General features: G+C 38.3%; 1 protein-coding gene across 2 annotated transcripts in view; it reads right to left on the minus strand.

Moving 5' to 3' along the window:
- Positions 1-27,816, minus strand: part of LOC150080326 (uncharacterized) — a 72,800-nt gene that overhangs the window by 18,464 nt on the left and 26,520 nt on the right. Inside the window, exons 1-2 of one of the 2 annotated variants that reach the window (XM_090381052.1) lie at positions 15,389-16,028; positions 9,731-9,910 (exon numbers count right to left, since the gene is read on the minus strand). In XM_090381052.1, the coding sequence (XP_090237178.1) occupies positions 9,731-9,910; positions 15,389-15,827 (619 nt within the window). In that variant the 5' untranslated portion in view covers positions 15,828-16,028. Of the gene's footprint in view, positions 1-9,730; positions 9,911-15,388; positions 16,029-27,816 lie in introns of those variants that run through there. The other variant, XM_090381051.1, reaches the window with a different exon arrangement.

The following is a 27,816-nucleotide window of genomic DNA, read 5'->3' on the forward strand; positions in this document are numbered from 1 at the left end:
GATTTGTGCAAATGTATCGCCAATTCTCAAGGGGGGATCGAAAGGCGACACGAGTAATTAGAGACCTGTTAGTTTGAATTCTGTTCTGGGGAAAATAATGGAGTCACTGGTTAAAGAAGCATTGCAGGATCATCTAGCCAAGACAGCAGTAGTAATTCAAACACAGCCTTGAGTTTGTCAAGGGGAAGTCTGACCAATTTAATTGGATATTATAATGTGGCCACAAAGGAACTGGATATAAAAAATAATTTTGATATCATATACTTGGATTTCAGGAAAGCTTTTGATACTGTTGCACATGGAAGAGTACTGTACAAATTGGAGCAGTATGGCATTAAGGGCAAGTTGCTACAATTGATAAAAGGATGGTTGAGTGGGAGAAGACAGAGTGGTAATCAATGAGTACTGCTCTATGTGGACTAATGTTTTTAGTGGTGTTTCTCAGGGTTCGGTGTTGGGCCCATTGTTGTTTTGTATATTTATAATGATATTGATGAAGATATATATAAAGCTTAATGTCAAAGTCTGCAGATGATACAAAGGTTGGCAGGGTTGTTAATAACAGTAATGACAGATTGCTGCTGCAACAGTATCTGGAAAAGTTGGGTAGATGGGCTGAGAAGTGGCGACTGAAGTTTAACATTGACAAATGCAAAGTACTGCATATGGGTAGCAGTAACCCCAGAGAAATGTACCAACTATGTGGTGTTACACTCAGGGTAGTAGAGAATGAAAGAGACCTGGGGATAATTGTGCAGTCAGATATGAAGTTTTCTGAGCAGTGCAGACAGAGGTCATGGAGCCTTGTCAATGATATACAGGAATTTTGTGAGCAGGGATGAGGAGTTGATTATCCCCTTGTATAAGGCAGTGGTCAAGCCACACCTTGTGTACTGCATACAGGTCTGGAAGCCTCATTTTAGAAAGGATGTAGAGTTGCTAGAACAAGTACAGAGAAGGGCAACAAGACTGGTGAAGGGAACAAAAGGGGTGCTCTTATGAAGAAAGGCTGAAGTACTGAAAATTGTAGCTACTGGAGACTAGGTACCTGCGAGGCAATCTGATTGAGGTGTACAAGGCCTTTAATGGATTGAGCAGGCTCAATGCTGATGAGATTCTTCCTCTTGCTCAGATTACAAACCTGAGGGGGCATACATTCAAATTGAGATACAGTTGTAGGATAGATGTGCAGAAGTTTGCCTTTAGTAGTTGATTGCTGGAACAAACTTCCATCTGTTGTTGTGGAAGTTGATAACTTAAATAAATTCAAGGCAGAACTAGAAAAACATTTGGAATTAATGGATCAGTGAAATGGGAAGGTTTTTTTTTTTCTTTTGGCTAATGCTGTATAAGCTTGCGTTCTTGCATCATGTGCCTCTACTAATGCTAATATGATATCAAAATTATTTTTTGCATCCAGTTCCTTTGTAACCACATTGTAGTATCTAATCAGACTGGCCAGACAAGGTTTCCCCTTAACAAATCCATGCTGTGCCTGAACTATAACTGCAGTTTTGTCTAGATGATCCGGAAATGCTTCTTCAACCAGTGACTCCATATCTTCCCCTGGAATAGAAATTAAACTAAAAGGTCTGTAATTACTCTTGTCACCGTTTGATTCCCCTTTGTGATTTGGGGATATATTTTCACATGATGTGGAGATGCAGATCATCAACAGTCGAACCACAGATATCAAGTGGACCAATCTGATTCATCCCCTTCCTTGTACAGTTTACAAGAGTAAAGAAGTTTTTGCTGTTTTTCTTTGCAACCTTTGCCAAAGATTTCTCATAATCTGCCTTCACCTGCCTAACCTCCTTTGTGATTTGAATACAGACTAGCTTATATCTACCACAGGCTTCTGTGTCACCTGATAATTTATATGCATCCCACACATTTTTCTTCTCTGTCACTAGTCTCGTCTCATTAGTTCATCTGACATCCATTTAGGCCTTGAACAGTATTTTTTAGTTGGTATGAAAAACATAGTAGCTTACAAGATTAATTCCTTGAATGCTTCCGATTTAAAATTTGCTGTTGGTAACATCATCATTTGGTCCCACTGTACTTTTTCAACCTACAAATAAGTCAAGCACTCTTATACTTGTGAACTACTGGTTACAGTGATTAAAAAAATATATATATGGAAAAACTTAAGAGACATGGAAAAAAAAAAAATCACTTTATTTTAAGTCATTTTTTAAAGCATATGAAATGCCATTAAAAACATATTGATTTAAAAAAATGAAAAGAATGCCAATCCTAATATTTTTTTTAAAAAAACTCCAAACACAAAAAGTATTAGATCTCCAGTATTTACTACCATGCATGGGTTAAAGGTTGAGAAGATTGAAGATACTTGCTAGCATTAGACTAGAATTTTTGTAGACTGCAATTTTCAGGAAATACAGAAAATTTGAACACAGTAAATAGATACTGACTGGTTGCAGCATGTGTTTGGACTGGTTTGGATGAAGGTGGGGGAATTAGAGATGCCAATTCAGAAGAATAGTGCCCACCCATGGAATCATCTATAGAAAAGGTATAGAGAACATCTGTGGACAGAGAGAGGAGAAACTTTGTAAGAGATGGGTCATTAATTAACCTGACTGCCCTCTTTTGAAAAGAGAACTTAGAAGCGAGAGAGAGAGAGAGATATTGGGTGCACCACTCCAGATGTGAGAACAATATTCCATGGTGGGGCAGATTTGAAATTTGTACAGAGTGATTAGCTGTTCCGAAGAAAAGTAACACTGAGAGGGAAAAAAAAAAAAAAACCCCAGTTTTTTTAGATGCAGAGGAAGAAATATTTGTGATATGCTCATGCAAGAGAGATGAGAAGTCAGGGTAATCCCTAACAGAGATGTGTGATCTTGTCTAGGAATCTAAAATGTCATCGAAGATAAGCATATGTGTAGATAATGTGTATGTACTTTTCTTAAGAATTAATATTTACTGTTCTTAAAAATATGTACTCATATGTACTGTTCTTAAGAATTGTTTATATTAGAATTTTTTTTTTATTCTCCTCGGATGCTCTCTCAGTTGTGATAAAATTTCATACTACACAGAACACAACTCTTAACAGTACAAACAAGAAATGATATTATCCAAATATGTTTTTTTTTTTTTTTTAAGTTCCTAGAATGTTTGGCTAAATTAAATTCTTAAACGCCTTCTCAATTATGAGAGCACATTTCAGAATAATGATGAATCAAGATACATATACTACAGTATACACATAATTGGTTCAGATTGATATAATATTAACCTGCTGGGTAAATACTTCTAATTTTATCCAAGCAGAAAAAATTAAAATATCACCTAATATACAAGATTAATTTGGAACAAATAATGTGGTTTGTACACATGACATCAATGTCATTCACCATTTCAGTGGCTGTTAAATCTGTAATAGCCACTGTTATGTCATGAATCCACAGTTAAAGTTAGCAAGGCCAATAAATGCAACTAACTGTGGAACAAATTAAGAGCAATATCAAAATATATTTTTAAAAGATTATTTTTATATACAATGCATACCAAAATATAATTTTTTTTTGTATTGTATATCAAATATTGCATATTCATTTACTATCTATTTTTTATACTATTTATTAATTGTATACCAATAAATAGTACCATTATTTCCAAATTTTTCTTAGTTTAAGACTCTTTGCCTCCTACTTCAATTGATGGTTGCAAAAGACACTCCAGAAATGTTCAGAAGTGGAGCTATTTACAGAATGAATTATTTAGATTGTATTACAAGCCAAATCAGCAAAGCAAAAAGGCTTCTCAGAGAATGATTGGGGAACCACGTAGATGCTATACGTAATACAGGTTCAGCTATTACTGAACATGTTTGACAACAATAGCACCACATAATCCTTGTTTGGCAGTTACTATCAGGTATGAAAGTGACCAACAGTGTCAATGATGGGTGGAGGATATCCAATGCAAGACATAAACAGAGACGTGTGATCACATATATATCCTGTCTTTGAATCTCATTACTTTGTGAAAAAATCTAGTGGAATCCTGAAAAGAGGGAGAAGAAATGAAACACTCACATTGAAATAATATAACCTATCTGCCAACTTTTGGCTTCTTTAAAAAAGCTGGAGATTGCTAATTAACGAGAACAAGGAGTAACGAGGACAAAAAACAGGAGATTTTTAAAGTCCACACTGCGCTAGAAATTTTCACTGATAACATACACATTTTATATTAAAATACAGTAAAATTGTTTATCAGTGCAGTATTCTTTCACACATTAGCTTACTTAGGATTTTTCTGTCTGTGAAGTTTTATTTATAGCTGTTTAGACTTTGCTGTCAAGAGCATTTTCAAATACTTCACTAGGGAGGGAAAGATCTGAACTATCCCCCCCCCAATTCAGCTGAATATTCTCTCTTATTCAGCATTGCTATGAAGATTTGTTGTAATGGCTAGCATTACTTGGAATAATTTGTTATATTTCAAGCCTTTCTTTTTGTACTTGTCAGTTCCCAACCAAGGACCACCATATGCCAATTCTTTCTTCTTTCATTATTATGAAAGAACTGATAGTGCAAAATATCTACTTTTTTTTTTTGCAAAATCAATTCATTTCAATTTTGTTAAGTTTGTTCTCCAAATAGCATTACTGATAAATTAGTTTTTCACGTATACATTTATATATAAAACACTTAACATAACACGTCTGAAAGTTCAGTTAGTAATTTATCTATGAATTCTGTTTGAGAATCAGAAAACTTGACTACAACAAGGAAACACACTTTGATCTTGGGAATTTATTGCAGAAAGTCAGATGGCCACCAAACTAGGCCTGACGTAGCCGAGTGGTCAGGAGAAAGAGTGCATAGCACGTGTTCTTTGAGTGGACTGGGGTTCAAGCCCATAACTATTAAATATGATAAATATTTGTATTGATGATTTATTAAACTTTACTGACTTGGTTGTCGTGCCGGAGTATAAACAGAAAAAAAATAATAAGTCCATAATTTACTAAAATGTATTCATAAAGTCTCCCTCATGAGAGACTCGCCTTGGCGTGGCAAGGGAGCTTGTGTGCTTCAATGATACAAAGAGCTATATTGGCGATAATTTAATTACCAGCAGGGCCTCCCAAAGCGGGACAGGTCTGAGTCCAGGAGCTGAAAAAGAATCTCTCCTGATGATGGGCAGCAGCATCAACAGTAACTATTGGTGACAAGGATCAGTTGAGATTTGTTTGGCACCATTGTATGAATACAAGCATGATCACTGTGACTACTGACTGTATTACTGCTGTGTGAAAAGGAATGGGAAGCTATCACACTGTTTTCCCCAGGACATCATCTAGCAATGACGGACAAAAACACAGTTAGCCCTCAGTCCCCAGCAACCCTTGAATGGGAAGAGGATGCTAAGAATCTGAGTGTTCGTTGCTTAGAATTAGGACCTGGAATGTGAGAAGTCTATATGAAGCAAGAAAACTTGATAATTTTATTCAAGAAATGAACAGACTGAAAACAGATATTCTTGGTATTAGTGAGGTCAGATGGTCAGGCAATGGTAAATGTGCCACAGACAGTGGTATGTTTTATTATGCAGGCACTGATGACCAAAATCATAGAGGAGGATTGGATTTTTGGTTAATACTAAATTTGGTAATTATAATTCAAATATATGCACTAACAGCCAGCAAATGTGAAGAGGAGATCGAGGCATTTTATGAACAAATTGAGTTGATATTACAACTATCCAAGAAAGAAGATATTACATTAACTATGGGTGATTATAATGCCAAAGTTGGTGCTGATGAATGTAGAAGGATTGTAGGAAAATTTGGACTAGGCAGGAGGAATGACCATGGAGACAGGCTGATAGAGTTTTCACAAAGATTTGAATTAGTAATAATGAAACCTTTTTCGAGTTGACTCCATGAAGACTATATACGTGGAAATCTCCAAGTGATGGAGAAATCAAATTGATTTATGTCTTGATCAACTATTGCTTCAAAAATTGCAAGAAGCACTTAAAAACATATCCAGGCACTGATATAGATTCTGACCATAATCCGTTAATTGGAGAGCTGACAGTGAAGCTGAAACTTATAAAAAAGAAAGGGGGTAAGCAATGGATTGGCCTACAAAAGTTAGAGAACAAAGATATTAAAAAAGAAGATCGAAGATGCCTTGGAGAATGAACTGAATTATATCCTCCCAGAAGATATAAATGATAGATGAACTTCAATTAAACAGGCTACTTAAAGTGGCAGATAATCATATGAAAAGTGAGCCTCTAAAAGCAAAACAGAAGTGGATGATGAGTGATATACTGGAGCTAATGGAAAAGAGAAGACAGGACAAAAACAATCCAGCAGAATACAAAAAAATAAGAATGGAAATTAGAAAAAAAATAAAAGAAGCAAAGGAAAACGATGAGGTCCAAATGTGAAGAAATTGAGAAACTGGAATACCTATGTGACCAACTGAACAAGCATAAAGTCTTGAAGGAGATGTTAGGACAACGTGTGCCTCCGTAGCCAGGTGGGCAGGAGCAGTAGTGCATGGCACATGCTTCTTAATTAGACCGGGGTTCGAGCCCATGACCACCGCATACCCCAGAGCAATATAGCCTTAGTTGCTAATGCTTCTAAAAACCAAATAACAAACGTTAGGACGACACTTCAGAACTAGTAATGGAATTCTAAAAAAGAAGAGGGGGTCTGATTGCAGTTTCAGTTTGAAGAAAGATATATTCTGACAAGAATATATCAGAGAATTGTTCAATGATAACAGAAATTAAAAGTTCGACAGGGTGGAAAATGTGGAAGGACCAAGTATCATGGAGAAAGAAGTGATCTTAGCGATTAAATATGCTAAAATCAAAAAGACAAGTGGTCCTGATGAAATTCTGACAGAACTTTTAAAGATAATTAAAGTGGCTGTGTTGGTTGATCTGCTCTAAAAGGTCTATGACACTAGAGAAATTCCCAGAGAATGGTTGAGATCATCATTTATATCCATTCCCAAATGTGCAAATGCAAATAGATGTTCTCAATTTAAAACAATTAGTTTGATGAGCCATGCACTGAAGATACTTCTAAGGATTATACACAATCGAATTTTTAAAAGATGCGAGGATATACTTAATGATTCTCAATTTGGCTTCAGGCAAGGACTGGGTACTAGGGAAGTTCTGTTTGCAGTTCAAAATCTAGTAGAAAGATGTAGAGATGTGAACCAAGAGGTATACATCTGCTTCTTGGATTATGAGAAAGCCTTTGATCATGTAAGACATGACAAAAATGTTCAACATTCTGGAGAAAATTGGAATTGATGGTAGGGTTATGAGAATACTTGTGAATTTGTATTGGGGACAATCAGCAAAAGTACACATAGAAGGAGAAAAGTTGGAAGAGGCAGAAATTAAAAGGGGAGTTCATCAAGGTTGTATTCTATCACCTATACTATTCAACGTGTATGCTGAAGAAATTTTTAAAGAAGCGACAGAGGGATGTACAGAAGGGATAAATATTAATGGCAATACTGTAAACATGATCAAATATGCAAATTATAGTATTTTGCTAGCCAGTTCTGAGATATGATTGTAAATCATTAGTGGATAGAGTAAATAGAATAAGTGAAAATTTTGGTCTGAAGCTAAACATCGAGAAAACAAAATTCATGGTGATCAGTAAGAATGAAGTACGAACAAAAATTCCAATCAATAAAGAAGAAACTGAAAGGGTTAAAAGTTATTGTTATCTTGGATGTATGCTGAGCAAGGACTGGGACCATTCTATTGAGGTTCACTCAAGAATTGAGCAAGCACGTGCTGCCTTCCTTAAAATGGAGACTCTTCTATGCCACAGTGACCTTACACTTCCTTTAAGAACAAAAATACTGAGATGTTATGTCTTTTCTGTCCTCCTTTATGGAGCTGAGGCCTGGACACTGACAAAAAAGACCCAAAATAAGTTAAATGCTTTTGAGATGTGGTGCTACAGATAAATGTTAAGAGTGTCGTGGACTGATAAGATAAAAGAATGATGAGATCATGAGACAAATGAAGAAAAAGACAGAAATAACTAATGCATTAAGGAGAGGAAACTAAAATATTTAGAACATATGATGAGGAATGACAAATATAAGATGTTGCAAATCCAGGACAAGGTCAATGGAAAAAGAAGTAGAGGCATTAAGAGTGAAATCTTGATTGGCAAACCTCAGAGAGTGGTTTGATCAGAGTAACAAGGGCTTGTTTAGGGCTTCTACCTCCTCTATGCCCATTGCAAAGATGACAGCCAACCTCTGCAAAGATTTTTTTTTATTATTATTATTTATTTATTTATTTATTTGTTTGCGTTGTTGTTCTAGCTATCCATCCTGGATTGGGACTTTCCTGGGCCGGAACAGTCCATCTCCTCTTTACTCCTTCCCTCTCTTCATCTTATACAAGTTTTTCTTTCTTCCCTGGGAACTCTTCCCCAGGGAGGAGGGCATGCAGATAGTAGGGGAGGCCTTGCCCTTCTTCTGCTAGGGACGAGTACCTGGAGGAATCGTCCAGGTGATCGCTCCTTCCAGGTAGCCAATAGGCCAAAACACAACATCACGCTACAGAACACACACACACATAAGCTCACAAACACAGTTTTTCTTTCCTATCACTTTCTCCCGTGCGGGATGAAAAGCTTTTTTTTTTTTTTTTCCCCCTCTCCCCTTCCTTTTCATCTATCTTCATCCAATCTCGGATATTCCTGTGTGGATTCGGTTTGGAAAAAAAAAAAAAAAAAAAATATATATATATATTATTTATTTTTATAAGACACACACCGGCCTTACCTTTACAGAGTCTATAAAAACTGAACAAAGCAACGAGGCGGAGATGAACTTCTGTTCTAGGAGCAGCCCATACAAAAACACAAAAATAAAAAAAAAATAAATTAAAAAAACCTCTGCAAAGAGACAGCACATTGAGGAAGAAGACTGATAAAGTCACCAAGCTGTTATGACTGTATTAAATGTTTGAAGATGTTGTAACACTTCATTGGATCATATCAGCGCACATCACCTTGAGAGCACAATGCTGGCAGAACTGCGCTAACACTTTTTTACCATATGTATAAAACAGTTATGGTACGATCTGTTGCAAATATTGTGGCATACTGCTGATCACTTCATCCAACAACCTGTTTTATTGACATTAATTCACACCAGATAAGAAATTTGGAGAAGTAGTATTGCAGGGTACAGTAATTTCATTTGAGATAGCGCAGGGAAGAGAAACTCACATACAATGACCAGGTTCTGTCAATTTTTCCAATACAATACTGTTTTCTTTTTTTTTTACAAAAAATATTAATATATAGCTTGTCTACTGGCAGGTATGAAAAATCCTGGAAAAGTCCTGAAAAAAAAAAAAAAAAAAAGAAAAAGAAAGAAAAGAACCCTGCATCTCTGCCTGGGACCAGCTAACTCAGTCTTGCTTGTGTCTCAATAGATTCCTTGCATCATTAGCAAGATTCAACTCAAAACTCATCCAAACAAGTGGCAATGCATCAGGGAAGTGCTTCCATATGCAGTTATTATTGTTGTTATTCTTAGATTTGTTGGGGCATCAGCAACTTAAGCTATAATATATGCAGCTATAAGCACATTTTTAATGCATGGGCAAATACATTAAACATACATCCTTATAAAGTAAATAATCTATAAACTATAGAAATATGTTTCTTTACCTGATTCACTTGAAGGACTAGCATGTGCATCTGAAGATGAATTCAATACAACTTTCTCACCACCTTCATCCAAGCGACTGGAATCTTTTTCTTCTAGCAACAGGTCACCATGAGGAACAGTGTCTTCATCCTCTATAAGTTCGACATGCACATTAACCTCCTCCAGTCCTTCTGACTCTGCTGCAAAAAATGCACAGGAAATAAATAACCCACATTAATTTTACATAAATTTTTAAAACATATTGTCTATGGGTAAAAAAAAATTTTAAAAAAGTTGAATAGAATAGCAGTTCAGTAACTTTATAGATCTGAAATCACAGAATCTCCCAACTTTAGAGCAATTTTAAGTAATCAAGCATAATCATTAAATATTAATTAGAAAAAAATCATAAGGCAAAGAAGGTAATAAAGAACAAAAAACAAAACTGAAAAAAAAAAATAATAATAATAATAATGCATATTAATAGCTGTGAATTTTCTTGAGTATTGGAGAGTTGGATAACTCAACAAATGATTGAATAAAGAATTATAATTAAAGCTTCTTTCCTTCCTGGTGTTGGTTGATGGGGTGGTGAATGAAAGAAAAAAAAATACTGGCTAGAATGTTATTCATTGCTTATATAGAAAATAAGTCTGCAACAATTATGAAACAGGGCCACTGATTATAATGAACAGTGTTCCCTGATCATAATGGTTGGTGTGTTCTCAGAATGGCAATTCTCCCCCCCCCCCCCTCCAAAGATACATGCTGTGTAACATATTCCAAAAGAGTCACTATGTGCAGTAACCTTTATTCCATAAAAAAAAAAATGCATAAAAATATTTTATTTTATGCAGCAGAGTGTGTCATCTTTTGGAATAAGTTAATCTGGATATTTCTCTAGCCTTTAAACAAAGTTAAGAAATCATAATAAACAAAGATTGAACTCAAATGATTAAATTACTGATATAAAAACCAAATGATAGAATAAATTAAAACATAATGAGGAATCCAACTAGTGAACATAAGCATACAAATTAAATTAATGGGACAGAAGAAGGAATGTGCAGAAATCTGAGGGCATCGGGCAAATTGGCCTATGATACATCCATACTCAGTAACAATTTATTGTGGACTATTTTTCATTCTCCACAATAAATTGTTACAAATAAGTTTATCATACAGATATTAAATTTTTCAACAAAGCCAATCTCATATACCAGTACATCTCCAAAAAGGATCTTACCCAGACCTACTGGGTATGTGTACCACCAGATGAATACTGCTAGCCTAAAGCAGATTCTGCAGATGGTAATTTGAAAACTCTGCTATGTAGTAGTAATGGCAAATGGTGCAAGAAAGCAAGCTTATATAGCATCAGCAAAAAAAAAAAAAAAAAACCCACTATACAGTTCACCCATCTGTACCATCCAAGAATTTCTCTAGTTCTTCCTTGAATTTATTCAACCCATCCACTTTCACAAAAACAGATGGAAGCCTGTTTCAACAATCAACCACCCACTGGATGAAGGAAAACTTTCACACATTTATCCTGACACAGGATAAATGTATGGAACTTTCATTAAAAAAGAATAATAACTCACTCACTCAAAATTTTGGAATACCAACAAGCTCTCATGAAAGCCTGTGGCCTAATGAAAGGATTTTCACAAAATTTTTTGGAAGCAGAACTATTTTATAAATCTAAATATTATGCAGAACTCTTTTCCAAATAAAAATCTTCCACAGAACCCTAATATCTTTAAAAGCAGTAATACGTGTGTACAAATTACATAAAACATCCAATAAAAAATTAACAGAATATTTTCAGAACCTCTCCGACGCCTTTCAGGAGAGTCAGGGACTTCTAACACACTTGAAACCCCCTCTTCCTTGGCAAATGATGCAAGCTTATACAGCATCAGCCAAAAATAAAATAATAATAAAATAAAATAAAATAAATAAACAAAAAACACTCCTCATATCACTTGTCTACACCCCTAAAGATTTCTCAAATTGCTTCTTAAATTGATTCAAAACTACCCACCTGGAAGTGGGAAGTTTTGGATCACCAAACACCAGAGGAAAGTTTATTTCAGAAATCAACTGCATTCTGGCAGTAAGAAAACTGCCTACGCATCCTGCAACCATTCTTCCTCAATTATCGACAGAGATGCCTATGGTAGATATAAGATAGTCTGTAATCAAGTCACAAAGGAGGTTAGGCAAGCGAGGCAGATTAAGAGAAATCTTTGGCAAAGGACACAAAGAAAACCAGTAAAGACTTCTTTACTTATGTAAACTCTAGAAGGAAGGGGATGAATCAGATTGGTCCACTTGATATTGATGGTTCAATTGATGATCCTGCTGAGGTAGCTGACAAACTGAATGAGCATTTTGCATCTACATTCATGCACGAGGAGTTATTAAGGGAGGAGAATGCCAGAAGTTTATCAAACTGTAACAAGGAGCTAATGGATTTTGTAATAACTGAGAGCAAAGTGGAGGAGAAATTGTTGAAGTTAAACATAAGAAAGGCACCTGGGGTGGATGGGATCTATCCAGTTATATTAAAGGAGCCAGCAAAGGAAGTAAGCAGGCCCTTAGCCATGATTGTGAGGGCATCCTTGGACTTAGGGGAGTTCCCAAAGGACTGGAGATGTGCAAATATATCTCCAATTCACAAAGGGGGATCAAAAGGTGACATGAGTAATTACAGGCTTGTTAGTTTAACTTCTGTTCCGGGGAAAATATTGGAGTCACTTGTTAAAGAAGCACTGCAGAATCATCTAGACAAGACTGCAGTTATAGTTCAGACACAGCATGGGTTTGTTAAGGGGAAGTCTTGTCTGACCAATCTGATTGTATACAATCAGATTGGTCAGACCACATACAGTGTGCAATCAGATTGTACACTGTATGTGGTCACAGAGGAACTGGATGCAAAAAATAATGTTGATATCATATACTCTGATTACAGGAAAGCTTTTGATACTGTTGCACATTAGCATTAGTAAAGACACATGATGCAAGAAAACAAGCTTATATATCAGCAAAAAAAAAAAAAAAAACAACCTAATTTTACCCATCCACTCGCTCCAAATGGAAGACTACTGTACAAATTAGAGAAGTATAGCATTAAGAACAAATTGCTGCTATGGGTAGAGGGATGGTTCAGTGGGAGAAGACAGAGCAGTAATCAATGGACACTGCTCTTCGTGAACTAATGTTATCAGTGGATTCCTCCAAGGTAGGAATTCATTCCTTCAGTGTTAGGCCCATTGCTATTTTCTGTATTTATCAATAATATTGATAAAGGTATATAAAGCTCGATGTCCAAGTTTCCAGATGATACAAAGGTTGATTTGGTTGTTAATGACAGTAAGGACAGCTACTGCAACACAATCTGGAAAAATTGAGCAGATGGGCTGAGAGGTAGCAACTGAAGTTTAACATTGACAAATGCAAAGTGCTGCATATGGGTAGCAGTCACCCCAGAGAAATGTACCAACGGTGTGGTACTACACTCAGGGTAATGGAGAATGAAAAATACCTGGGGGTAATTGTGGAGTCAGATATGAAGTTTTCTGAGCAGTGCAAAAAGGGGTCTTGTCAATGATATATAGGAATTTTGCTAGCAGGGATAAGGAAGTGATTGTCCCCTTGTATAAGGCAAAGGTCAGGTCATATCTTGAGTACTACATACAGGCCTGGAGACCTCATTTTTGGAAGGTTGTAATATTACTAGAATGAGTACAGAGAAGATCAACAAGATTAGTGAGTGGACAAAGGGTTGCTGTTACCAAGAACAGCTTAAGTTCTGCATCTGAGGGGGCATAAATTCAAATTGAAGAAAGAGGAAACTTAGTAGAATAGATGTGCAGAAATCTGCCTTTAGCCAGCGGGTGGTTGATTGCGGGAACAAACTTCCGTCATTGTGGAAGTTGACAGCTTAAATAAATTCAAGGCTGAACTAGACAAACTTTTGGAGTGAACGGATGGATGAAACTGGAAGGGTGTTTTTTTTTTTTTGTTTTTTTTTTTGGCTGATGAAAGCATTAATTAGTAGAAAAGAAAAATTAGTAGAAAGCTTGCTTTCCTTCATCACACACCTCTACTAATGTTAATGCTAATTTCTAGATGCTGCAATTTGCAGAACTGAAGTCTTCCTTGGTGAGGGTACCCTTTTTTTCTCCTCACTATTCCTGTTGCTTTTGCCCCAATCTTGAACATCTTTAAATCCATACTAAATTATTGCCAGTATATCGCAAAAACCTTTATCCTGACTTTTTTTTTTTTTTTTAACTACATTATTTGCTCTTCTTTCTTAAAAAAAATAAAAATAAAAAAAACTGTAAAATCACCAAACCCAGTTTGAAAAACCTATGGCTTAATTACTACATTTTATGCATGGTTTGGATTTGATAATTAATTATATTAAAAATTAAATTAATTAATTTAAATAAATAATTTAAATACTGCAGCATCCAGTTATGAAATGTGCTTAGTGTGGATATGGTAAAATTCACCATACATCTACACTAATTAAATGAAGACAGGAAACTCACAACCACTTCCTCAGGAAACAACAGCTATGTTGAATTTCAACTAGTGTCGGATCCAGGAGTGATCGCTCCCGACTGGGCCTAAGCAATTGGTTCGAACAGTATGCGTTTTATGATAGTTATGCGTTGTAGTATGGTAACTATACGGCTATATAATGGCTGATTAAAAAATTCGATGAATTCCAGCTTAATTTCCAATTATTATCAATCACCTATTGAGTCACTGTTATATCGTATCCAACCCCAGGAAAAACTAGGTGGGTCTACTATTGATAATTCGCTAAGTGCAATCCAGTAAAACGTCAACAGATGTCACTATGTGTTTTCATTGTTGGAAGTGTGCTGGTGTCGATGTCCATATTACCACGATTCGATTACCACTTTTCTATTAAAAACAAACAAACAAAAAAATTAAATACAGTATATTCCAAACAGAAACTTTAATTTACACTCTTAAAAATATTTGGTAACCTTTCCCCCAACACCAGTGATCTACTCCTGGTACCATCTCATATTTGGCTAATTAGGCAAAAAAAAAAAAAAAAAAAAATGCAAACGTTTGAAACAATATGAAAAGAACACATTTTGACGTTCCTAATATAAAGTTGATATATATTAATGAGTATATGGTCATCCTTACAGAGCTGATCTCCCGCCAGCTTCGAGGAGGAACTCACAAATCCCCTATTTAAAGAAATGGTAAATACGAATTGTAGGTTCCGAAAAAGATGGAACCTTCAGTTGTGATTTCTGAAAATAAAAGGGAAATTAAAACTGCACGTGTTTTAGTCCACTCCTGATTTTTTCAAATCAATTGTATAATTTTTGTTATTTTTTCTTACATCGGAGAGCGTGCCGCTAATAACAGCTACGCACAGGGCACGCGTGCCACAGATTGACCACCCCTGTCCTTTCCGATTCGAATAGAAATCCATTTTGTATTAGATGTAACACTATAGCAATTGTTTGGTCGATATCTGCCGACGTGCGGTTTTACCATTTGCAGATTGGCGTCACTTTTCCAGGGGTAGAACATTTTGGCGATACCTGTAGTCCTGTCCTTTATTTATTTATCTATTTTTTTTTTTTTTTTAACAAAGACGAATACCTTACCTTTTTCCTTTTTTATCTCCATTGCATTCAGAGCTTGAAGGACACTTTTCGCTTTAGACAAGGGGAAATTTTTCCTACGTGTCGTATATAAATTTCTTTTAATATACATGACGTCTGTCTTCGTGAGCTGATCAGAACAGTTTAGTGCCTCAATTTCTTTGCTAATAATTTTTGACGGTCTTTCTGATAAATCAATACATGCCTTCCTCTTAACACTGTTACTCACTATCTGCCGATGGAGTCTACTGTTTTCGCCGTGGTTGTGGTTAAGGTGCTTACTCAGCACGGTTGTCGCTCCTTTGTCTAGATAAACTTTAGATGTGCATTTCCGTACGCAGCACCTCCATTTGCTGCCCACAGTCGTTTCAGTATCCTTATAAAACTTATTATTTTCTAGCAGGAGAAGTTTTCTACCTCTTTCACTAAAAATGAACTCCATTCTATGCTTAGGATTGCATACAGAATATAATTAAACTCAATAGACTGAAAAGTAAACCGTTCACTGAACTGAAAAAGGCAAAAACTAGATGATCACACATATACCCATCTCCCACCAGCTGTATAATCGGACCTGCCTAATCCCAACAGAGTAGACAGCACTAATCCCTGCAGTGCAGTTCGGTCTTGTGTTAAAACTACCTGCGAGTTTGCCCTTCTTTCAAACTAGTTTTCCAGTGTAATTTGAACGAATCGTTTGAATCACGTGATGCAAACTACCAGACAGATTCCCCTTTCTGCCTAAAAGGTTAACACACTTTTTCTGTTTATTTTTTTTTTTTTAAGAACATTTAATTGCATATGAAACTCTTTCGCACGCTCAGCTATCTGAACACATTGCCGTGTACGCTGTTCTGTATTTTCCTGCATTATGTGCAGAAGCACCTATTCACCATGCAATTTCTGCAATAGCGGGAGAGGGAAAGTAAGTGACAACTGTATAATTTTTAAGGGAGATGCAAATTGCACGGAATTATGACGTCTTAAACCAGATGATGCTTAGTGAAGTCTGATAATAATCTATGTAAACTGCACAGGTTTTGATTCAGATACAGTACATTAAATAAATGCTGACTTCCTAAAAATTGAAGTTTCTCTCTCGCTTTTATCAGCTATTGTCATAATTGTGAATTTTCAGAATAATTTTAATTTCATATACTGTATGTATAATTGAAATATTTCGCTTATATATACAGTTTACACTTTATGACTAAAATGTGTAATACTATTTGAACGAACCGCAGGAGACTAATTATACTCGAAACTCCAGTTCTGTGATCTTGCAATTTTTCATACAGACATTTTTACATACGTACTAGATACATTTCTTTTCCCTTAGTTTGATTTTTTTTTTATTTGGGAAGTGTATGAATACTCTGAATCTTTATATACATTTCAAACTATAATTTAATTAAAATTTAATTTAATAATATCAATATAATAATTATAAAGGTGGATGAATGGAATGAGTTAAAGTGAGGAATAAAATAACAGTGAAGCGATTCAAAATATTAGTTGTCGTAGCTTAAATTAAGTGGAAAGTCGCTCTTCAAAGTTAAGTGTATCAACCAAATAGGTCTGAAAATGGTGAAAGTTGGTCCTTCTGTCTAGATTACTTATTAGGTCCAGAACAAAAAACCTCCAATTTTCCTCAGGCTCAAGGAAAATAAAATCAGACATGTAATAACTTTCCAGTAGCAGAATCTGGATCTTTATAAATTTCCTGGATTTCAGGAGAATATCATTGATTTATGGATGTTCAAATGCCGTCTCGCCATCCTCTTATACAGAGGAACAATTCATCCTCAGATACAAATAACAGCATGTGCTTTTCTACCCGTCTCTTTACATAGCTTGGTAAGTTTTATTTCTGCCTATGTCATAACCCCCAAGTTTTCTTCGATCCGAACTACTTGCAACTCCTCCCCCTAATTTATTTATAAGTAACTCCTGGATGCTTTTTTGTATTTCCAGAGGCCCCATAGAATCATGTTGGACAGAACCTGGCAAAGATTCTAGTTAAATCGTTAAATTAACTACTGAAAGAAAAAATGTGTCTTACTCACATTTTCTTTCAGTAGGATACTTTAAATTTTAATATAATATGGTCTCTCTCTCTCTCTCAAAGCTGACAATCAAAATTAGTAAAATTTACGAATTTTCTCTAAGACGATAAGCTGCAATGAAAAAACCAAAAATTTACTTTAAAAAAATAAATAGCTGATATTCAGCATAATAGAAACATTGTACTATTTCAGTTAACCACAGAAACGGTGCAGCTAAGATATAACAAGAATGACCAATAACTGAAATTCAGAACTTTCTATCTCGTCATTGTAAATAATTTGGATGCCTCATTACACTGAGGCACCTAAGCAACGGTATACTGTATTTCTCTGATCGGTTTGTCTGTTTCACGAAATGAAACAGACAATCTTGTAAAATATTATATTACAGGGTGAAAAAACATGCAACCTCACCTGAGATCACTTAACACGGGATGAAAAATACCTATTAAGGCCTTCCACCTTGTGGGGGAGGGTTGAAACCAGGCTTTTTAATCACACAGGTTGGAAGAATAGCGATCATAACCACTGTGCTAGCTAAAGGGTTTTAAATCTATGTTCATGATGTTCAGAAAGAGGCGCCCTTTTAACTGGCTGAGTTTTAATGTGGTGCTAATTTGAAGGACAGTAGTGCAGAAGAGAGCATTTACTGTTAAACATTATTTGTTTTGTAGCTTTAATTAGGCTGTTAGTATTATCAAACACAGGGCAGTGCAATGGTACCTTGTGGCATAAGTTCACGGTTGGCTTTGGAGGAGAGAAAGAACATTATCCTTTATTATGACTGGTCATATACTCACTAGCCAAAAAATTAGAAACCTTTTGCAATTGGCGTCATCAGTTCCATGGTATCAAATAAATACTATACACTTTTCTGGGCTTCTTAGTCGATTTGGTCATGGTGAAGAGAAGTGATTTTTCCGATTTTTAGAAAGTTGTTATTGTTGGAGCACGTTTATCAGGAGCCACAATTGAGAAAGCAAAGAAAATGACTGGTGAGTCGAAAGCAGCTATCTCAAAAATATACAGAGTAGAAGACGAAAGGAGAATGCAGCTCCAAAATGAAGAAATGCCGCAGAAATTCGAGAACGATACGGAAGGAATTTAAAGAACGATACGGAAGGAATTTAAAGCGAATTGAGTGTTAGCATAGAAGGTCCAGTGTGCGCAAATAACTGAAATTCCAACTGCACTATGTGGCGGGAGTTGAAGAATCTAGGATCTGGTAGTCGTGCACCTATACGAAAGATACTTCTTTCTGTAATAAATCAATAGATTCGACTGAAGTGGTACCGCCAACGCTAAGATTGGATTGGATTGTGGAATAGCGGTTCCACAGTCCAATCTGACGAGTCCCGATTTACACTTTTTTGCACCAATGGTAAGGTGAGTGTGTGGAGTGAACCTCATGAAACCATACATCCAGACTCTCGTGTCGACCACTCAAGCGGCTGGAGGTGGTATCATAGTATGGGATATGTTGTGTTGGTAAGGACTGGGTCGTGTTACCTCCAATGAATATCACCTTTCCGTCGTATCGGACCAACTTCACTTTGCAATACTTCATTTTTATCCGGATTGCGATGGATTCTTTCAAGACGACAACACAGCTATCCACCATGCAACATGCGTTACATCTACATCGGTCGCCTAATTTTTCACATATGAATCCAGTTGAGAATGTCTGAGATATGTTGGAAATTTGCAGCTCCGCCTCGCATTTCTTTACTAACAACAATGCAGCAGCTGACAAATATCCTGATGGAACAATGATCACATTTGGAGATAGACACCTAATGGTACCCATGCCACGACGTGTACGGCCTGTAATTCGGGCAAAAGGTGGCATTACTAGATATTGAATGAGGATTCTAATTTTTTGGCCAGTGAGTAAAAATTTAATGAATTTCGAAATTAAATGAAATCCAACCATTTTCATTAAAATCAGACAAATAGAAATCTGACAATTGTTTCTTTTTTTTTTCTTACACAATTTGTATGCAAAAAATAAATTCCTTTTAATACAGTATTGCAAGTTTACGCAGTCCGTGCACTCTTTGGGTATATTGACATGTCCGACTCGTGAACGCGGCGTCGTTTGTGAAGATATACATAATTATAGAGAGAGAGAGAGAGAGAGAGAGAGAGAAAGAAAATAAAATTAAAAACAAGAGTATACGGGAGGAAAGTAATAAATATTATACTGTTGTAACGTCTAAGTTTTGAGAACGTAAAACTACAGTGTATACAGTTTTATTAAGAGTTCTATAAAGTTATAATAATAGTTAAATAATAGTTTAACTTCAGTGAACTGCAGAAAAAGAAAAAATCAATTAATTTTAAGAATAGAATAAAAAAAATAAAAAAAAAAGGCATGCCCCTGAAATGTATGGGATGTTTAGACATTTCTTAATAAGAAAAAGTTCAATCGATATGTAACTTATAATGGAAGTACGTTATCGGAAGTTTAGACATTACTTAATAAGAAAAAGTTCAATCGATAAAACATTTTGAGCGTGTCTCGTTGGTCCCTGGAATTCCTTTAAGATCAATCATAGCCTCCCCCGACCCCCCCCTCCAACTACAGAAATCTATTCATATAAATGAAAGTATATTTTGCGTATTATTCTAGAATGAAACGTCGAATCGAGGTCAAATTTTCAACCTACGTTCCGTTGGCTTTGGGAAAATTTCAGGTCCAGTTACGATTTCACAGCCATTGTTCCTCCCCGACAAAAAAACGCGAAAAAATAATGTTTTCGCATTAATCGACAAGAAAAAGAAGGATCGCTGCCAAATTTTCGAAATATATTCTGTTGGCCCATGTGATGGTTCTAAGTTCAATTCCGATTTCTTAGTGTTCCCTCCCCAGTTTCAGCTTACATAAAATTACTATAAATTTGGAACAGGAGCTCTGATCCATTTCAAAATTTCAATGTTTACTTAGAATATTTTAAGAATCTTTGTAACAAAGTTTCATGTCGATGGGTTGACTTATTTTGTAATGAATTATTAAATCATGAATTACTACTATTTGTTAACGCGCCAGAATTTTCAAGCACCGCGTACAATTAACGAACTTGTTAAATAAGACTTACCATAATGACTTTTTAAATGAATTTTTTCAAGTGAGTTTTGTTAAGAGTAAAAGTTAAAAAAAAAAAAAAAAAAAAAAAACTATATACACTGAGTGATCACTGAATTATGACCACCTACCTAATACTTCATAGATCCTCCTTTTGCCTTCAGTATAGCAGCTATTAGACCTGGCATTGATTCAACAAGATGTCGGAAGCGTTCGGGAGGTAGGGCTGTGTGTAATGCGGTCAGCAATGCAAGTATGGAGGTGATTGGTGTATCCAGACGTCTGATATGCCTTTCCATAGGATTGATATCGGTGCAGTTCGGAGGCCAATCCACATGCTGGATTGGCGTCAGAACCGTGTTCCTCAAACCGTTCCTGCACACAAGTGCCCGATGGCTCGGTGCATTATCATCTTGGAAGACACCATCGCCATTCGAGAAAAAGTGTAACATAGCGGGGTGTACACAGTCAGCAAGCAGTTGACGATACCGGAGACTACTGATACGTTGTTCCACATGCACCAGGGGTTCAAGTTCCTGTCAGGAAACATGCCCCACACTATACAACCGCCTCCACCGGCCTGCACTTTTGGTACCATGCATGATGGATGAAGAGCCTCATGTTGTTGGGGCCAAATCCATACACGACCATCCACGGTGCGGAGTAAATAACGCGACTCATCTGACCAGCACACCTTCTTCCAGTCTCTAATGTCCAACTTACATGCTCTTTGCACTAAGCGAGTCTTTTTCGCCGACGAACCTTGGTTGTTTGTTTGTTTGTTTGTTATTTGGTTTTTAGGAGCATTAGTAACTAAGGCCATATTGCTCCGCGGATATGCAGTGGTCAGTCCCTGACCTTTCCACATCCTCCGTATTTGGTGGTCATGGGCTCGAACCCCGGTCTAATCAAGAAGCGTGCGCTAGGCACTGCTGCTCCTGCCCACCTGGCTACGGAGGCGCCAACGAATCTTGGTTAGGAGAGGATGCTGTAGGGATTGTCTGCTGATATAGCCGATACGTGCGATGCATGGGCATGCCAGATATTGTTCCGGGTTGGCCCATGTTGTATTGGGTAGTAAACTCTTCAACAGTGCTGCGCCTGTTCGCCTGTACGAGTCGTCGGACCCTACGCTCACCTCTAACATCAACTGACCTTTGCAGTTTTGCCGTCGGGTCGTTGTTTGACCATTTTGACGCCAGTCCTGGTACACTTTAACTACGGCGGCTCTCAAACACCCCACAGTTCAGCCATATGAGAAATCACGGCACCAGCTTGTTGAGCCCCACAATCTGTCCTTTATCAAAGTCCGATAAATCCTTCCTTTTACCAATCACGCTCGGAATTTTACTACCTACTGAACCACTGACACCTTATCTATGCTACGTAGGTCGACTAATTCCGCCACGTGGTCAACGGGTTGCATTCAGTTCTCATAGGGGTGGTCATAATTCAGTGATCATAATTCAGTGTATATATATATATATATATATATATATATACTATATAAATGTCATTTTGATATCATCAATACTTTACTTTTACAAGATTTTTCCACTTTATTACATTGTCTTCATAAGCCAAAGAATTATGACCACCCCTGTCTCCACGAATGGACGCATCCCATGACGTCAGCCGCCGGCACAGCATACGTTAGCACAGTAGTACTTCTCGGTTCGTCAATATGAAGACCATGCAATGGAGAAAGGTAAGGACACGACGGAGTTTTAACGGGGTATGATTTGCGGAGCTAGGAAGGCGAAGACCAGCAACTGCAGGCATTGTCAGCTGTTCGAGGGCACCGTAGTGAAGTTGTGGTGGGAATGATCTAAAGATGGACACGGAACCAACCAACGTACTGTGATGGGGTGACCACCACTCGGTGACAGTTGAGGTGAACGGTGGCTGAAACGTGATGACCGAAACCACAGGCGGCTCACGATCCCTCAATTAACAGCAGACTATAACCACAGCGCAGAGAGAAACACTTCCCAGCACAGGGCGGTGCCGAGCCATTTCAGTAACTAAGGCAAGAGTTTGCCCAGAACCTGTATGCTAGACGCTTGACCATTCCTCTGCCTGCAAACTTCGAATAGATGTGTCAAACAAAGCTTCTCAGATACCCCCAACCAGATGTCAGGTTTCACTGCTTGATCCTTCATGCAAGACAAAACTGGAACTCTTATGAGAAGTGACAAAACTCCACTTCCCAGAACATTGACTACTGGACGGGACAACAGTCCCATGAATGACTCCCAACTGTGACATTTTGCACAACCTATTCAGCCAAACCAACATTGGATCGCCTCTGCTGGGCCTCAAGTGTTTCTGGATGGTGTGGACCTGACCCTATGGTCTGGTTTGCTCCCACTCATGCACCAAGGCCACATTGACAACCTGAGCCAGCTCCCTTGTTTGGCTCACTGTCTTACCTGTTCCTGGCAGAGTGGGGAGGGGACAGTTTGCTGTCCCCTTCCCCCCTGCCACCCTATTTCTTCCCTCTGGTGGGGCATGGGCATGCCCCACTGTAAACTGGAGTTGCCTTCCTTTCGGCTCCATATTTCTGTCTATCTGCACCCCAGTCTTCAGCCTTCACCCCACTCTATCTGACAGCAACGTGAACATGCCCCAGACAATCTAAAATCACCAATCTAAATTAATTTTGCCCAACATTTTGGACTTCTAGCGCTCCCCGCGACGCGTACGCGATATATTTTTTTTTTTTTTTTAGGTCCTAGCCACTGAAATCTCAGGAAATTAGGTGGCAGGAGCTGCCAAAGTGAACTATAAACTATTGAGTACCTGGTTTGCCTCCACGGGGCGAAAGTGGGACAACGTCGGGCCTCAGTAGGGGTCTGGCGGCTAAATGACCAGATGAACAACGATACAAGGCATCACACATATACAAAGTCCATACACTTTTGAATCTCTGGCTTTTCCAGTCAACTGGTTCACCCACAATGTAAACTACGCGGAGATGGGGGAAACCCCTGGTGCCGCTTGACCCTAAACACACTTTACACTTTACCTAAGGCAAGAATAAAAAAACTGTGCCCTACTGTTAATGATGGCAACTATTTAAATCTTTCTTTTGGCGCCCCTTTCAGTTTTTAACCTGAGACAAGAGCTTTGTTCGCCTCACCCTCGGCACGGCTCTGTCCGAGCACACCATCCAGAGGAAGCTCGTGTGGATAGGCCTATAGAGTAAGTGACCTGTTCATGTGCCCATGTTGACTGACCGTCATCAACACTTTCGCCTGCACCAGACGTGGGAACACCGTTCCTGGACAAATTAGACGACTGGAAAAGAGTCGTTCTAATGGATAAAAGTTCCACCTCATTGGACAAAGGTTCCATTTACGCTTACTTTCATTACTTCTTGTATTAATTTGGGGGGGGGGGGCGAACTAAGGAAGGTACTTACATAATGTAAGTGTAAAGTTTATGGTGTATTGATGTCTAGCGGCACCAGGGGTTCCCCCATTTCCGCATTCCTTTTATAAATCTCTGGCCTTCCCAGGGAACTTACCAGTTCGCTGGGAAAGCCAGAGATTTAAAAGTGTATGGACGTTGTCTACGTGTAGTGTTATGTACCATTGTTCTTCTGGCCATTTAGCCACTGGATCCTTGTTGAGGAATAACGTAGCCCCACTTTCGCTCCGTGGAGGCAGACCAGGAACCCAGTAGTTTTAGATTTACTCTGGCAGGCCCTGCCACCTAATTTCCTGAGATTTCAGTGGCTAGGACCTAAAAAAAAAAACGTGCACGCTCTTTTATATGTACTTACATACAAACAGTACATACGTGCATATAAAATTTGAGGATCATTACGTGAGGGGGATAATAAAGCTTGCATAATAAAGGCTGAAAATATGGGTGAATGGTAATTTGGACATAATTAAGATTTTGTGTGTGGGACATTCGCTGGCGGGAGACTGTGGGCTGCGGCGATTTGGTTTCTCCTCCTCGCGAACAGTGCCTGTTCATAATCCGAGAAGGCTTGATACTCCTCCTTTGTATCTAGGAGATGTTCTTGTCCCTGTGGTAAGTAGTGGATCCTGGTGAATAAAACACCACATAGGTCTTCATAGAGCCGGCAGTCATACATGAGGTGCTGCCAGCATTCCAGCCCCCCACAAGTGCAATTTGGATCATCCTAGATCCCAAGTAGAGACAGTTTGGCATTAATCGCTCCATGTCCAATTAAGTTGTATGTTACCTGTAGACCTGGAGAGAACCAGTTCCTGAGGTTGAGTAGATTCGTTCAATATTGGGTAGAAACTTCTTTGTGATGTCTCCCTTTTGAGAGGTGCTCCACCTTTCCTGCCATGCCTGCTGCAGGTGAGTCTGTATCCTCTTCTTTTCCACATTTTTGTCGCTGGTTAGGTCAATAGTGGGCCCCAGAAAAGTCTGTGGAGTACCTAGTCTAGGTAGTACAGTAGGTCGCGATATACGATTACTAAGTCCAGTGGGAGAGTGATAGGGAGCACCTGCAGAGCATGGGTGCTCACCGTGCGGCAGGTGCAGGAAATGGTTAGGAGGATGGATCTGTGAATTTGGTCTGTAATATGTCTGTTTACTGCTGTTGTAGTTTTTTGAAACCATGCGCCGGATGCGTAGGTGATGATCGGAGTGAAGGTAGTTTTGTAGAACAGTTGGAGGACCCGCTTTTTCAAGTCCCATTCTTTACGTGTGTCCCTGGCGACCATGATTGCGTAGCGTCTTATTTTTTTCATGGAGATATTTCAGATGGTCCTGAAATGACAGGTTTTGGCCCAATATCACGCCTAGGTATTTTAGTTGGTTAGACAATTTGATTGTTTCCTGCTCAATTTTTATTTGCAGAGGCAGCCTAAGATCAATGCTTCTCTTTAGTAGGATGGAGTTTGTTTTTGTGGGGATATTATGAGTTGGTTTCGGTTTGCCCATTCTTGGAGAATGGTCAGGGCCCAATTTGTGGGAATCTCTAAAGGGGCTCTTGAGTTTGCGTGTATCGCCAGAATGAGATCGTCCGCGAATGCCTGATATTGTACTTAATGGAGATCGATGTTAATAAAGGTGTCCAAGACGATATTCCACAGTAGTGGGACAAGGATCGAACTTTGAGGGCAGGAGAGTGTGCCATAAGGGCGGTGACTTTGATGGTTCTGTTGGTTAGGTAACGTTTTATGGTGTTATACAGGTTTTCCGGCATGTTAGTTTCATGCAGCTTTGCCAGAACGCTCGGCCACCAAAGTGAAACAAATGCTCCAGCGAAGTCCACAGCTATCACTAGGAAGTACTTTGTATTACATCCGTCGACCTTGGTCAGGAGGTAAGTTAGGGCATCCACGGCGGAAGTGCCACGCCTGAAGCCGAACTGGTTTGCTGAATAATGTATTGCGTTTTAACCAGACACGAGAAATAATGAGTTAACGTCAGGCCCGGCGCTAGGGATGTGCAAGAGAGGCACTTGCCACGGGCGCCACCTGAAATAGGCGATGCTAGATGCGCTACTACATATACATTGGCGGACAAAAAAACTGCATCACCTTAAAAAAGTAATAATAATAATAAATTTTCTGTTTATACTCCGGGACGACCAAATGATCAGAGGAGTTCACAAGATAGACAGAATACAAGAAACAGCACCGTATTCAGCAGTCAAGGGTTGAACCTCGGTTACTCAAGGCACGTGTACTTATGCACTCGTGCGCCTGACCACTAGGCTACGGCGGCCTCTAATGAGTAACATTTGTAGTATACGATATTGTTCGATTACAGTCATTTTGTTTGTCTCAAAGCAAAGGTATTGCGTCAGATAACGCTTCTATTGCATCAGACAGCAATTGCAAAGTATTGCATCAGACAGTAATTGCAAAGTATTGCATCAGCTGTTTCTATAAATACGGTGTTGGAAGGGTATACACGCTCATTAGTATCCAGTTTTGCAGTATCATTAGTATCCTGTTTTGCCTTCCCAAGATCGATATTTGAAACGGCTATGCCTTTGTAATCGCCATGCTCCTGATCTAAAACTGGACTTTGAGATGGCCTCTGGTATTGAAACAAGTGCATGAACCATCCAAAGACGGCTTTCGGAATGTGGTCTGCGTGCCTATCGGCGCAAAAACAAGCCTTTGCTGACCCAACAAATGAGGAAGAAGTGACTTGCTTGGGATAAAACGCATATTTCATGGACAAAAGAGCAATGAGACACCGTCATCTTTTCTGACGAGTCGAAATTCAACCTGCATGGCTCGGATGGGAAGTGATATGTCAGATGAAAATCGGAGGCATACCATCCTGACTGCATAACACTGACTGTAAAGTTCCCTGTCGGTCAGATGGTCTCGGGATGCATAACAAGCAAAGGGGTGGGGCGAATTAAGTTTATTAACGGAACGGTGAATGCAGAAACCGACACTGCTATCTTGGAGGTGTGCCTGAAACCCGTTACTGTATTAGGGTTTCAGAGATTATTAGTGATCACCACATATACGTCCAAAACTGCATTTTTCAACAGGACTCAGTACTTTGCCACACAGCAAAATTGGTAAGTTTTATGCTATTTAGATTTAATGATGAGTTTATCTCCTTGTCTCATAAGGCTTAAAACATACTTACAACAATGTTTTCCCTCGTTTTTTCCCCCTTAAGGTGCAGTCATACCTCAGAAATGCTGGCATTACAGTGTTGGACTGCCCTAGCAACAGCACAGATTTGAACCCTATTGAAATTTGCTGGTACATAATGTTGTCCAAAATTGCTCAGAACAAGCCAACAAGTAAGCAGGAGAGCATTGTAAGGGTGTGGTACAACAATTGGGCAACCGTATATCCAGAAGTTGATTAACTCTACGCCAGATCGTTGCAAGGCTGTAATTGCAGTTCGAGGAGGAACAACTAAATATTCAGGACTTATTTTGCTGATTTACAGTACATAATACTACACTGGCGAGCAAAATTTAAGGACCAGTCAGGTTTTCACCTGTAGCTTCTCATACTAGTGTGGCATGGATACGGGAAAAGCATACCAAAGGAACCTGGTTATGTACAGAAATGATGAAGGAAACGTCATCGACACAACAACGGAAACAAAACGGTACAGAAGAACTTTATTCAAAAATGGCAACATAGCACTGGCTGCCATGATACTGATGCATCACTGCCAAAGATGGAACAAAGAGAACAGGTGGTCCTCAGTAGGAGATATGGCCACCCCTAATGTCGATGCAAGCTTTGCACCGCCTGTCCATACTTAGAACAATGTTGTTGATAGGTTCTTGGGGTAACATCGTC

The sequence above is a fragment of the Mastigoproctus giganteus genome, chromosome 9 (genome assembly GCF_048544385.1).
Source record: "Mastigoproctus giganteus isolate SK-2022 chromosome 9, ASM4854438v1, whole genome shotgun sequence".
NCBI classification, from domain to species: domain Eukaryota; kingdom Metazoa; phylum Arthropoda; class Arachnida; order Uropygi; family Thelyphonidae; genus Mastigoproctus; species Mastigoproctus giganteus.